The 14,564-nt window shown below is 30.1% G+C and overlaps 1 protein-coding gene across 2 annotated transcripts in view; it reads left to right on the top strand.

Annotated features, from left to right (window-relative positions):
• Positions 1-14,564, top strand: part of LOC126738429 (lipase member J-like) — a 71,857-nt gene that overhangs the window by 28,069 nt on the left and 29,224 nt on the right. For both annotated transcript variants that reach the window (XM_050443768.1, XM_050443769.1), the window contains exons 6-7: positions 5,694-5,918; positions 5,970-6,010. In XM_050443768.1, the coding sequence (XP_050299725.1) occupies positions 5,694-5,918; positions 5,970-6,010 (266 nt within the window). The remainder of the gene's footprint in view (positions 1-5,693; positions 5,919-5,969; positions 6,011-14,564) is intronic.

The raw sequence follows: 14,564 nt of genomic DNA, 5'->3' as shown, positions 1-14,564 counted from the left end.
CCATCCTTGAATAACTTAACGACTCTGGTATTTACTTTATCTTCATATAGGTGGTGCATAAAAATCTCTTCATTTCATGTCGTCAATATCCAGTCATATACATCCATTTTAAACTGCTGAGCGTCCATAACATCTAATCCTAATATGACATCATCCATGATTTCTGCCACTAGTACTGGCTGTTGAAATGTTGTTAAGCCAATCTCATAAATCTCATCTCTAAGGTACCAGTACGTCCAGACGCACCAGTACGTCGAAGTTGAGCTGATCGTCAGATGGCACCATTCTTAATATTTCTGTAGCTTCTCCTCTAAGGCTTAGCTTAAGATTAATTGCCTTTTCTTCGTTATCCCAGCGATTTCCCCTTGCAGTGGCCTCAAATTGATTCAAATAGGTACTCCATACTTTTTTGCCGTCGAATTTTGGTGGCTTTACTTTCATCATTATTTGCATTCCAGGATCGGGATGAAGAGGAATCCGTTTTACTTTCATCTCTAGTTCTTGGATCTTTTTTTGTACTTGCCCCAATTCTTCTTCTACCGTTGCTTCAAAGTTAGTCATTAACTGTTTCTGATTCTTCTCCAGATCTTCTTTAAGTTGTAAAACTCATTCCTCCTGTTCCTTTTTAAGATCATTTAAATTAAGTAAGTCATCTTTCATGGTTCGAATCAGGTCTTCATTTTCTTTCTTTAGGTTATTTTTCATGGTCCTTATTAGGTCTTCATTTTCCTTCTTCAGGTCAGATTTAATTGTCTTTAGTAAATCTTCCTGTTTCTTTTCTCGCTCTTCTTGTTCTTTCCTTTGTTTGCGGTTTCGTTCTTCTTGTTCTTCCTTCTGTTTACGGTCTCGTTCTTCTTGTTTTACTTTTTGCTCGTCAAACTTCCTTAATAGCAGCTCCATCCATTTCTCGGTCTCCACCTTGGCCTGACTTCTTGTTAAAGGCACCCACTAAAATGAGCTTCCAAATATCCTTTACTTCTGACATCAATTGTAACGAAATTCGAGAACACATTTTTATTGGCAACGTCAAAAACACTAACCTAACTCGCCTTGACTGTCGTTTAATTGTTTCCAAAGTAAAAACTGACTAAACAATTAAAACTGAATGAATTGTCACGAAGCGCGTCCTTTTTAAAACTCAATGGAACAGTTTCGAAATATTTAGAATTATCTTCATTGTTTTTGCCCAAAGACCAATAATTTTAGGAGAATACTGACAGTCAAAGCAAGCAAGTATACAAATTCTAGAAAATTAGAACTACAGGGATTTACAATAATAAAACTTAAATATCCTAAATTGGGGCCAAAATGGAGCTCTCGAACAAGATGAACTACTTAAAAACTAAACACTATAGATAAAAATAATAAACCAATAAGTAGAACCTTAAAGAAACCCTACGAATCAACTTTAACTACAGAATACTAATAAAATTATACAAAAACTAGGAGAATAATTAACGTATTTACATTTTCATAATAATATTAATATTTTTTTAATATATTTGTTAATAAAATATATATTCTATAAGTAAAATAAATTGGTTTTTATTATTTTTTATATTGCGTGTTTTGTGAATATTGCGACAGAATTCCGTGACATATTCTTTGTATTTCTTTACTGCAAGTTTTTCCTTGTGAGTTTTTAACTAACTATTTTTAGAAAAGAAAACAGTACGCGGTAAATTAAGTTATTTTGTCTGCATTGCCGTATTTAATATATAAGAAATAATGTAATGTATTAACATAGTTATCATTCCATTTTTTATTTTAGTCAAAAATTATTCTTTTTAACTTAGGATTCTTAGGAATAAATAAATATCAAACTTACCAAAAAAAGGCTTTTTCCTACAGCTTTACTACCCCTGAAAAAGTACCTTGTATATGTAACACAACTCTTTAGATTTTTTACGCTTAGATATAATTTTTATCACTATAATATTAACAACATATACGCTTTTGTTTTTATTAAAATTGTTCCAAATAACTGGTTGTTATATGTATTTTTGTAGTAGTTATATGTATATGTATTTTTTTAAAAAGATCCCGTACTATTTCGTTATGAAGGATTTGTAACATAAAGAGCAAATTGATGAAAACAAAACGGTAACAAACTAAACCTTTTTTTATATTTTTTTAAAACTTAGATTAACGAAATTATTGAGTGGCATTTTTCAATGCTCATACTGTATATTGTTTATTTTGCCTTTAATTAAGGCATATTCGATTTCGATATTTTTATTATCTCAATGAAAAGCTAATAAGTTTTAAAAAAGTACTATATTCGAGTAATAATAATTAATATTTAATGCTGCTCACCTTATTCTCTCAGTTTATTATTTGTTGATTTTTCTTGTATGGTATTTAAGACGTAAGAACCGCGGCCGTATTATTCCCTGAAAAAATCTAGCAAATCTAGAAAAAGAATCTGTATACTGAATTTGTATACCGCCCCCCCCCCCCCCCAGAAAACGCTCCCCGTATCGAATGCAAGCAACGCAACGGCTTCTTAAGAACTCACCCTCTTCCACTTCCCTACCTCGAGGCGAGCCTAATTTATTTTTTCTTTAATTTTTATTAAATTCTCTTCTGTTTCCAATAGGCCAATCAATAATCAAAAAGGGGGAAAATTTTTCAATCTTTTCAACCCGTCTTTAAAGGCTTTAGCACTGGTTTAAAACTTTATGGAACATATAAACAACGAATTAACCATTTACAAACTAGACACTGAAAAACGAAAAAAACCAAAGAAAAATTTTGAAAATTTACCAAAAAGTATTTGAACAGATTTGTAAAATCTAATCCAAACATAAAATAAATAAACAAGTCCTATTTATGGACTATCCGAAGGCCAAACTATTTAAAAAGTCGCTATAGAAATAAAATTAATTCATCTGTAAGACCCATTAAACTTAAGTCTGTAAACGTCCTTAACTCGGAAGACCTGCTCTCCTTCATTAGGAAGACGGGTACTTAGGGAGAGTGGAGAGGATGGTCAGTGGTGATGACGGGGTTTCAGGGGTTGGCGGAAAAGGACTTTTAGTCCTACCTACCGGATATTGTTCCCCCACCCTTCATTACTACTACTAAGTCTGTAAAAAATATACTTTTACTGGACTTTTTAAGAAAAAAACAAGTAACTAGTTATTATAAAAAATTAAAAGATTAAGTGCTTCAGAAAAAATAAAAAAATAAAAATTAAAAATTAGTGTAATCAAGAAAGTTAGGATGCCACTAAGATAATGTGATATGAGTCACTAAGATAATTTGTTTTATAGTGTTTTTCTTAACTTTGTACAACTTATATTATGTTGGTTGTATAGCCCCACACTTATAAATTGTACAGGATTTATTGGTCTTCAACTTAAAACTAAAGGTATACATCATGCCCCTAACTACAACGTGGTACCAGCGTTACATTAAAGTAATCAAACATCTATCAAGGTCAAGAATTGATCTAGGCTGTTTTAAATTATAAATAGTGGCTTACTATAGAACCTCGATTTTTCGAATCGGAACTAACTTTTCATTACTATAAATCGATTGGCAAATACCAGAAAAAAATTCTCTCACCGTGACAAAGTATTAATTTCTGATGGGCCATAACATGAATAAGCGGTATCACCTTACTCTAATACAGGTTCTAATAGGTGCCATTTGCACAAAAAAGTTATTTAAATATATTGTTTCGTCTATAACTTAGAGAAGAAATTTAATCATGTAAAGTTTGTTTCATTACACTTTTTACTTTTCTTTCCACGTAATTACACTTTTAATATTAAAACCCTATACAGTGCATTCGTAAAGTAGCGGATATATTCAATAAAAATTAAATGGACCGTTTCTGAAAAAATGTCCGAACCCGTCAATTTTAATATTTGGTTTAGGGTTTTCCTACGTGAAAATTAAATATACAGGTTGACTAGAAAAAAGATATGACGTCATCAATAGGTTTTTTAAATGGAAACCAATACTTTTTAATGCAGAATCAGAAAGAACGCATTTTTTAACAAAGGATATAGTACAAATAAATAGTGGTTACATAAGCAATTTTGAACGAAAAATTATGATAAAATGTAAAATTAAAGAAATACCTATCTAAATTAATTGTTTAAATTGAGCACCGTTAACAACCTGTCAATAACCAAGGCGATTGAAAAATCTTTTTGAACATTATCAATGATAGCTGGAGTAATATTTCTAATTTCCTGGCATATTTGTTCTTTTAAATCTCTTAAACTCGTTGGTTTAGTATCATATAATCGAGGAGAGTTAAATCTGGCGATCTGGGTGGCCATTCAAAACTTGGTCTAGATATTTGCAAACGGGTAAACCATAGTGTGGCGGGGCTCCATCTTGCAGAAAAAAAGGATCATGTTGGTGCATGACGGGTTCTCCCAAATCCGGATACAAAGTTATCAGAGGGGGATCATTTTGAAGAAAGTTCAAATATCTCTTACCAGTGAGAGTGTCATCAAAAAAGTAACTAGTCCTAAACCTATTTCTTCCACTATACCGCATTCTGTCTATTCACATGGCCGTTTAGAGTAAACGTTGCTTCATCAGAAAATCTTATCCGTCTTACAAAATTATTGTTATTATCACATAATTGCTGCACTTGCTCGCAAAATTCATTTCGGAAATCAAAAATCATCCTCCGATAGTTCTTAAAGTAAGAATATTTTATAAGGGTGGAACTTTGCTTTTTTTCAATACTTTATGCACAGTAGAACGTGGTAGATTAATATTAGAAACCATGCCTACGATTGTGGCCTTGAGATTATCTTGGATCGTTAACAGAACGTTAAGCTTATCTTCTTTAATTATAAAACCGTATCCCAAACATGCTCGAATTCACGAAACTTTGCTTTAACTCTGCTTAGCATGCTTTGGCTAATAGGCGACCGATCAGGATGAGTTGGATAAACAACTGAACCACCTCCTTTTGAAAAACTAAGTCTAAATCGATTATAAATTGTTGCGGCATTCTAAGTATAACTACGTGAGAAATGAGCTGTGTAGTGGTGTGGCAATGTCAGAGTCTTATCTCTTAAATCTCTATCATGCATCGCATTTCGTGGAATTAATTTCAGCTTTCAGCTTTTATTTAACAAATAGTTCAATTTTTCGCTTTCGTTTAATTCTTATAGAGCTGTTACATAAATGTAAAAAAATGAAACTTAAAAAGAAATGACATTTTTAGCCACTGCAATTGATGGATATATGATCAAATTTTATTAAAAACTTAATTTACACAAAGTACGACAATATGCATTTTGTACACCTTGCAGCTTCTGCTGGGTTATTTTATTAAGACAAGGATAATAAACGATAAAACAATAATTTAAAATGGATAACACTAACGATACTGAGAGTTTTTTCTTGTCTTAGAATCTAAAATATGCTTCTTAGCATAGAATAAACGCATACGCAAATAGCACCTCTGCAAGACAGCACTTATATGTCCTTGGAATCTTAAAGAAGAATGAATAGTTAAACCTAGAATCTTGACGCTCTCAGCATAAGCCAAGATTATTATTTTATTATACTGAACGTATATATTTTTTTCAATGTTAGCTCGACGATTTTTATTGGGAAAAAGTAATACCTTAGATCCTATTGGCATTAATATTAAGATTATGTTCTTTCGATATGATGATTTTCGATTATTTACTTTAAATTTTATTATTTGGCAGGAGATAATTCCAGTTGTTTTTCGCCAATTACCAGGTGGTACTTCGATACAAATACTTAACCATGCGGCAGATTTGGTACTGGGTAACTTCCGAAAATACAACTATCCACCTGAGGTAAATTTGCAGAAGTACGGCTCAAAAGAAGCGCCTTTATTTGACATCTCAAGAATTGAAGTTCCTACTTATATCGTTTATAGTACTCAAGACTGGGCTACACCTGAAAAGGTAAATACGTGAGATTACTAGAATTATGCCATATATTTTTTTGTATTTTAGGACGCCAAACATCTTTATAGAAATCTAAATGCAAAAGCAAGGTACGGTCTTAGAAAAATCGATCTTCCTAATTTTAATCACATTGATTTTGTGGTGGGAAGGAAGGCCAGAAAAGTCATTTATGATCCTCTAATTAGAGTTCTTAATAAGGCAATTATACCTTGATTTAATTTTTATCTTTTATATTGTATTAAGGCACAGACATTTTTTAGCATAATATGGTTTCACAAAAAAAAAACTAATATAATTTAATCGAAAACGTGTGCATAGGCTAAGCAAAAAGGTAGAAAATTTTAAATTTCGGCAGTAAAAGTATGCAAAATTTAGGCCTGAAATATGTGGGTCACTTAAACAAATCACTACTTTATCACTGTATAAATACATATGTTATTTTTTTGACATCATGTAAGTTCTAAAGAGATACAAACTTAAAAAAATAAAATATGATCTATTCATAAAGATTTATAATTTTTAGATGATTTAAAAAAAGGGTATTAAATAAAGAAAAAATATATAAATGGATTGGACATAATATTACTTTTGACCGATTACAATGAGAATAAAATATTTTCATTTAAAAAAATTACTATTCATATAAAAAAAAATTAAATGAGGCAATGTCCAGAAAACAGATAATACAAGGTAAATTTCCATCAACCCCCTTGATCGATTGTGGGAAAACTATAATTAGGAAAAGTCTGAAAATTTGACACTATACTAAAGTGCACGGGGACGACTCTGCCAGAATATTTTCAATATAGCGTCATATCATTATACCAGAAGTACATGTCAACCGTGTTATTTTCAATAAAACACTCTATTTATTAAGACATTTTTGGATTCTAAATACTTCTTATCTATAATTCTATATCTAAGTCTAACTGTTTTTGATATATTTAAGATTTTATGCCAAAAATGACGTTTGCAGACCGAACAATAATTACCAATTATAATTTACTACTTTAGTATAACTGGAACTGCCGCCACCTTAAAAATATCTGAGCCGAGTTGCCCTCATTGATTTAAGTATACTACCAATGTTTAAAATTTTTCCTACGCAGTTTCCTTACACATGATTAATGCGGTTCTGGAGGCTCACTCTGTATAAAATAGTTACCTGAAACTTAAAAATTAAAAAAAAACAATTGATGTGTGAATCTTTGAAAAAGAAAATTTTACATGATTCAGAACACTGGACCTATATACCAACATATAAGTACCTACAATAGAAAGAACTATATTATACCATATTTTTTTTAAATTTAAGGAAAAACAAATTACATATTGAGTCGCCATGAAAGGTTATGACCAATTAACTCTTATATTTTATATTCCAATAACTACTATACAAAAAATTTCTAGCTTTTTGCTTAAATTTAAGAATATTCTTAATGGATTATTATAGATTTCGGGTAGCCCAATATTACACTTGATACCATAATTTGCCAATTTGTAGTCAATTGATATTTTTCTCTTGCGGTTTAATGAAAAATTGACTTAATTTTCTAACGTCAAATGTGATTTCCTGTTTGTTTAGATATTTTTATGACAACCTAGATATTTTAAAATAAAGAGAGCGTACTTGTCATTTTATTAACATATAAAATCACAAAAAATCTTAATATATTTAGTTTTTGAATAAAATTCTATGAAAAATTTAAAAATACTACATTTGCATCAAGTAACCATGGAAAAAGAATTTTGGTCATATTTTGCTTTTGTTTTTGTTGCACATGGATGTTCAAAATAACTAAACATATATGTTTGAGTTTTAATTATTTTTTCAAAATCCACCGTATTGAGAATAATCAGTTTTAGGACTACCAAGTTTCATCTAATATGCTTAAAAAGTAAAGAAGTTAGAGAGAGTGTCCCTTATTCTGGGCTATACCGGATGTCAATGATATTACTAGCCAAGAGATAAGTCAGTACATGATTTTAAAACTAGGTTATATTTTGTGGTTAACAGGTGGTCAAATTTTGACATATTAAACAATTAAATATCACTTCCGATTTGACCGAAAGCGATACTGTCACTCACCGCTGCAGTGCAGCAAAATCATGGAAAATTCCCGGCGTGATGTCAGATTTCTGTTTCACTTGCTTTAATGTCAAAAATCTGAGATAACAAAAAAATATTATGGGTTCTATTTTTAAGTCAAAAAAAATATTTAATTTTTTTAGACGGTTGTACGATATTCAAAAGAAATAAACTCTCTTATAGATTTGCTTGAAAGAAAAAAATTATAATAAACAAAGACACCTGGGTTTTTTTATTATAAGAAAGAGCAGGTTGATACTGGCTCCAATTAAATTAGAAGCTATATTTAGTTGTTTGATATGTCAAAATATAGCCACCTTTCAACCATAAAATGTCATCAAATTTTAAAATTATCTATATTTTTTGACGTAGTCATCGCTTGGTTAGTAACATGAGTTGATAAATTTCATAGATTCATCCTACTAATTTAAAAACCTCCTATATTTATTTCAAAGTTACCACTATACCTATAGGCGCTAAGTATGTGTTCAATCTTATAGTCTTTTATAATTATATTCTATTTTTATATCTTATTTTTATTTGTTTGGTATTTAATATAAGATTTTGTAATATTTTTTATGTTTATTAATATAAAGCATTTTTGACACAAAACATTTGTTTTACTAAGTTACTCTTTTTAATACGCATAATAACCGTATATTATCGATCTATAAAATGATAACTTATAAACTTGTTTTATCTTATATTACTTATATCTGATGAACAAAAAAGAACTAAAAAATTAGCTAAAAATAATTTGGCCCTTTCACCTTGTATAAAAGCTATTAAGAAATTATTTTTAATGGTACTCTTGAAAGGTGCTTTTGGTCAAGGAGTTTTTTCGGTAATTAAATTAAAATAGAATCCTTTTAAACCCCCTAGAAACATTTTCATTACTGTCGTACAATTAATCTCGGAATTTTTAAAAACTCTTAAGATTAGAAAATACCATTTTTGTTTATGCTTAGGCATAAAACAAGATTTTGTAGGTGATCATTATAAATCCAAAAAAAGTGTTAACTTCTCTTTATGGTGTAAAGAAAGCCAAACTAATATTTTAAAAACTTTTATTCCTATTAAAAATTGTGCTATCTTTCCTGAATACTAGTTACATTTATATTCTTATTAAAGCTTACTCAAGCAGTAAAATAATAGTTATAAATAATACAAATTAATCAAATCAGATGAATTTAAAGAAATTTGATCAATGCTAACTGAAAATGAGTTGAGTGTTATATGCATGAAAAAGCATTATAGCTAAAGGCGCATAAATGAGATGTACCAATACCTCCTATAATAAGGCCGACGTGTGATGTCACCATATGTAGGCCTAGGCATTTAGCAGTGTATATAAATCATCAGAAGTTATAACGTAAAATGATCATAGTATGTGCATTTTCTGAATGATATTTAAGGTTTTTTGGTTTAAAAAGGGCTGCCAGGACGTGAACATAACCCTTAGTCGCACCACATTCGATTTTTTTAACAAAATTTCAAAGCACAAACCCCTTATTGTATTTGTTGAGTACTAGTTTTTCTTAAATATGCTTTTAATATTATTTTGGTGAAAGGTTCTTGATACTTATCGAGTAAATGTTTTTCCTTAAGGGGAGTTTTTACATTTACAATTTTCCACCATGCCATCCTAATAAAAACTGCTGTATCTTGTGAAAAAGACATATTATTAACAAAGCTCTTTAGAGTCTCGATTACAAAAGGATTAAAAATTTTAAGTGCTAATTTAAGAGTTTGTCTTTCTATGGATGATGGATATAAAACTTTTAAGCTTTTAACTTTTTTGAATTAAGCTAGCTATTAGAAATATATTTCAATAAATGAACTGTGCCAAAAAGATAAAATAGGTTCTTGCTGGATCAATAGTATGTGGGTAAACCATGATGAGTTTATTAAAGGCTGAAATATTACTCAGTGCCTTACTATTATATTATTATCACAAACTGTACAACATACTAGGTAACCAATTTCCTCTAAAATATTATATATTTCTATAACTATTGTTTTAATAAACTGATATAACATTTTCGAATTCATTCTGGAGACAAGACATACATATATGAATACCTTCATTAAAACTTGAACATGGGCTAGTTAGCATAAATGCCACCGCAGAGGATGCAATAGTATTGTTATTTACTGCAGCTCCTATAATATTAAGCACTTTTAGAACCCCACGTCTATACGGTTTACCCAAGTTACATAATTTATGTCTAACTAATCTTTTCACTACAGTACCTAAATCTGAAAGTGTAAATATCATTAAAAATGTTTTGAGGGACAAAATAAATTATAATAATCTTATTTCCCTAATAACATTACTGCCTTTCTTAAGATTTTTTCCTTTTCAATAATACGTTTTACTAATAGCCAGATGGCGTGGCTATGGGCAGTTGCTTATCTCCATTTTTGGTGATGGTCTTCATGGATCACTTGGAATCAAATTTTTTAATGACTGATAACAAAAGAGATTTTCAATTTTCATTTTCATAATTGTGTTCTAATTCTGTTCAATTTTGCGCTGTTGATGAAGAAAGGAGAATTCAATTACCTTTAAAATAACGTAATACTTGTCCCTGATAATATTTTTTGAGCTCACCTTTACGAGAGGATTAAAATTACAAAGCTGATAATGTGCTCAAGATCTTTCTACCTCAAAAGAAAAATCACAGGATCCGAGCAATTTTTGTTAATCAGCAGTATATGAAATATTAGCCTTTGTTCGCATTGATATACAGAATAGATATTATTCTGTATATCGACTGTTATAATACCTCCTATATGCGAAAACCAGAATTGAAGATTGGAGGTATTGGTAGTAAACAGTCGATATATAATGTTTACGTTTAATGAAATGGTACACATTAGGTATTTAGAACATGGAATTTAGATACCGTGACTTCCAGATTGGATTAATCGTTAGATAAGTAACATATGACTACTAAATTCAGAAACATTAATCAAAGTATATAATTATGTTTTTAATAAATTTTTAGAAAAAGTATGGATTTATATTATAATTTAAAAAGATCGTACTTCTTAACTTAACCTGGTAAAATTTAAAACAGTTACCACCGAAGACGCTAATAGGAAATGAGGTCATCGTATCCGCTTGTTGTACCGTTCTTCAGTCGTAAAATCAAGTTCATGGTTAAGATAAGACTTTTCATAATTTCCTAAGATTCGCTTAATATAAAAAAAAATATTTTAGTAAATACCATTTTTATTTTTGAAATTGTTCTAGCTCTCGTACAAGTAAGTTTTGTGTAAAATGAAGTGGAATATTCTTTTATTGTTAATAGCCGGTGCTACTTCTAGCGTCTTTTGTGAAAAATATGTGCCTAAATGGAAAAAACAGGTAAAAAATTAATCGATTTACATTTAAAGTGACTTGCATATAACAATATATTCTTATGGAATATTCATTTTAAATAATAATTGTAACTGCTTCAAATAGCCTAAGTAAAAATCAGGTCTACGACTATAATATTTTTTACCTTGATTAAGATCTTTTGGTGATAGTACTCCTAAAAATAGTAAAAAAAGTTTCTATAGGTATAGTAGAAAAATGCATATTAAGGAAGTTAGGGGCACTGAAATAAATTTTAATCCTAAATCAAACGGTGATACTAAAAAGGTATTTGGAAAATTCGAAAAGGGTAGTTTTTGCAAGGGTAGAGGATTGTTTCGTGAATATTTCTTTTGAGGTTTTTTTTTCACAACGTAAGTTTATTTTTTGAAAACCTCATACTTTTTCCTATAATAAAGGTACTCTTGTTGCACACCGCTCAGAGCGATGGTTTTCGAAAAAATTGAACATAAATAGCTTGCTCTGATGGGTTGCTAACTGGTTAATCAACATAAACTTATGGCAGTTTTGGCGATTCAAAAGTAATCAACTAGTTATTAAATAATTAATTGAAAAACTAAAATTTGATGATTTTTTAAATCATCTTATAGTTCTAAAAAAAGAAATAAGCCAAATACCAGAATTTCTTATTAAATGCCTTATTTGTTTCATTTCAGAAGGTATGCGGTCTTATCACTAGCTTTATTTATTTTGCATGTTCGCCAAAAAAATGTTCTGGTTTATAAGTATTTTTGTCAGTTTATTATTGTTGAAGTGGGAATTAACGTGACATTTGACAAATTAAGGAATGCACTGTGCCTGAACTGGCAGATATGCATTTTATTTATGGAAAAGCGAACGCAAATAGTCTTTTGGCTAAACACTTGGATGTTTAAAAATATCCACATTGCAGAGCATTTGCGAGACTTCATCAGCGCCTAAGAGACACAGGTTTATTTGAACCTAGGAACCAAGACCGTGGCCGTAATTACGGCCGTACACCTAATGTGGGCGAGCGCATTTTATCATATGTAGAGGAAGATTCGGGGATATCTGTAAGGAGAATTATAACGCCGGAAAACGTGAGTCGCCATTTTGTGTGGATGACCCTTAATACTCAACTCCTATATCTTTATCACATCCAAAGGGTACAAGCTCTTGCTCCGACAGACTATCCCGCTCGAGTCATTCGTTAATTATGAAGAAAACTGGTAGTCGCTTATGTCTTAAAAGAATACACATTTTAGGCTAAATTGTTGAAGTTAACTTAATTTTCTAATACGTGATCTACCAGCGCTTTTAGACAAAAGTTTCCATTGCATAGAGACAGATGCACTAGCTTTTTTTCCGCTTTCGGTGAGAAATCATTTAAACAAAGTTTTTGAGAGGTGTTAAATAGGACATAGTGATCCACAAGCTGGATCAGCAAGATCACCGGATCTTAAACCACTAGATTTTTACTTCTGGGGCCACCTGAAAACTTTGGTTTAATAAGTCGCGACTAATACTGAAGAGAAACTGCGGCAACGCATTATTCACAGTTCCAATCACATTCGTACAACACCAGAGTACAACACCATATTCCACAGGGTATATGATTGAAGAGATGAAGAGCAAATGTCTGCATTAAATTGGTGGTCACTTTGAACATTTATTATGAACAAAGTAAGGAATAGATTGTTTTAGTAAGAACTTTTGATACTTAGTTTATTTCGTTTTTTAAAGCAATAACATGTTTTAAAAATTGAAAAATTTAGATTTTTCAATAATTATTTAATAACTACTTTATAACTTTTGAAAAGCTATTACTTATGTTGCCTTAACAAAGTTTATCCTTATTAACTAGTTAGCAATCCTTTGGAGCAAACTCTTTGCCTTCCCCTTTCAGGAAACAATCGCTCTGGGCGATGTGCAACAAATACCTTTTTACCTAGAGCCTTTACCTAGCGAGTACCTTTTTTGTAGAAAAAACTATGTAGTTTTTAAAGAATTAATCCACAATGCAACCAAAATAATCTCAATAAAGTTATTTCCGAAACTAACCCCGACCCTTGAAAAGCTACCTTTTTCGATTTTCCAAATAATTTTTCCGTATCAAAATTTACATTGTCAGAGAATTGAAGTGTTACAATGACAGAGAATTTTTTTAAAATCATATCTCATTTTTTAAACCTCCAATTTAAAAAAAAACGGGTTTTTAAATATACCTTTTCAGTGCCCCTAACTCCCTTAATATGTATTTTCCGTACTATACTTATAAGAACTTTTTTTACTCTTTTTAGGAATATTATCACCTCCCAAATTTTTTTCTATTTACCTAAGCTACCTTTTTCGATTTTCCAAATAATTTTTCCGTATCAAAATTTACATTGTCAGAGAATTGAAGTGTTATAATGACAGAGAATTTTTTTAAAATCTTATATCATTTTTTAAGCCTGCAATTTAAAAAAAAAAACGGGTTTTTAAATATACCTTTTCAGTGCCCCTAACTCCCTTAATATGTTTTTTCCGTACTATACTTATAAAAACTTTTTTTACTCTTTTTAGGAATATTATCACCTCCCAAATTTTTTTACACCACTTCAATTACACGCTGTTTAAAGATTTTTATTTTTTAACTAGTTTTTTTAATAATGAAAGAATAATTACTTTATGTTGTTTTAGTAACAACAAAAATTAGTTTCATCAAATAATTATCATATTTTAATTTCTCTAATTTTTTAAAATTGTGCACAATAAACAATTATGATTCTTGCTGTATGAGATTTATTCGAAATCATCACTAAACTAAATTTTTATGCTACATTTGTATGCTAAATACTGGAAGCCTGCAGTATTCTGGGCAGGTATTTTCAGGAATAGCATAATATAGGTTCAATTTTTATCGAATAGAGCAAATTTATAGTTTAAAATTATAATTGTATATTTCAAAGTGAATAACTTTTCAAATTATGAAAAATACGATTTATTAAAGTGTTTTATTCGAATCATGTTTAATTATATCATCGAAATGAAGCAGAAGCTAAAGAAATGCATTTAAATAAATAACACGAAAGACAACAACCTTGTAGAGCAATGTCTAGACGTCTAAAGAAAAACCTCGTAGCTCACGGGAGTTTTGCTAAGGTGAAGGAAAGCGAACTTCCAAACGAAAATTTAAAAAAATGACAGTTCAATCGTTGTTTCCACA

Source organism: Anthonomus grandis, chromosome 7, assembly GCF_022605725.1.
Source record: "Anthonomus grandis grandis chromosome 7, icAntGran1.3, whole genome shotgun sequence".
NCBI lineage: Eukaryota > Metazoa > Arthropoda > Insecta > Coleoptera > Curculionidae > Anthonomus > Anthonomus grandis.
This window is presented reverse-complemented; position numbering and strand designations above follow the sequence as displayed.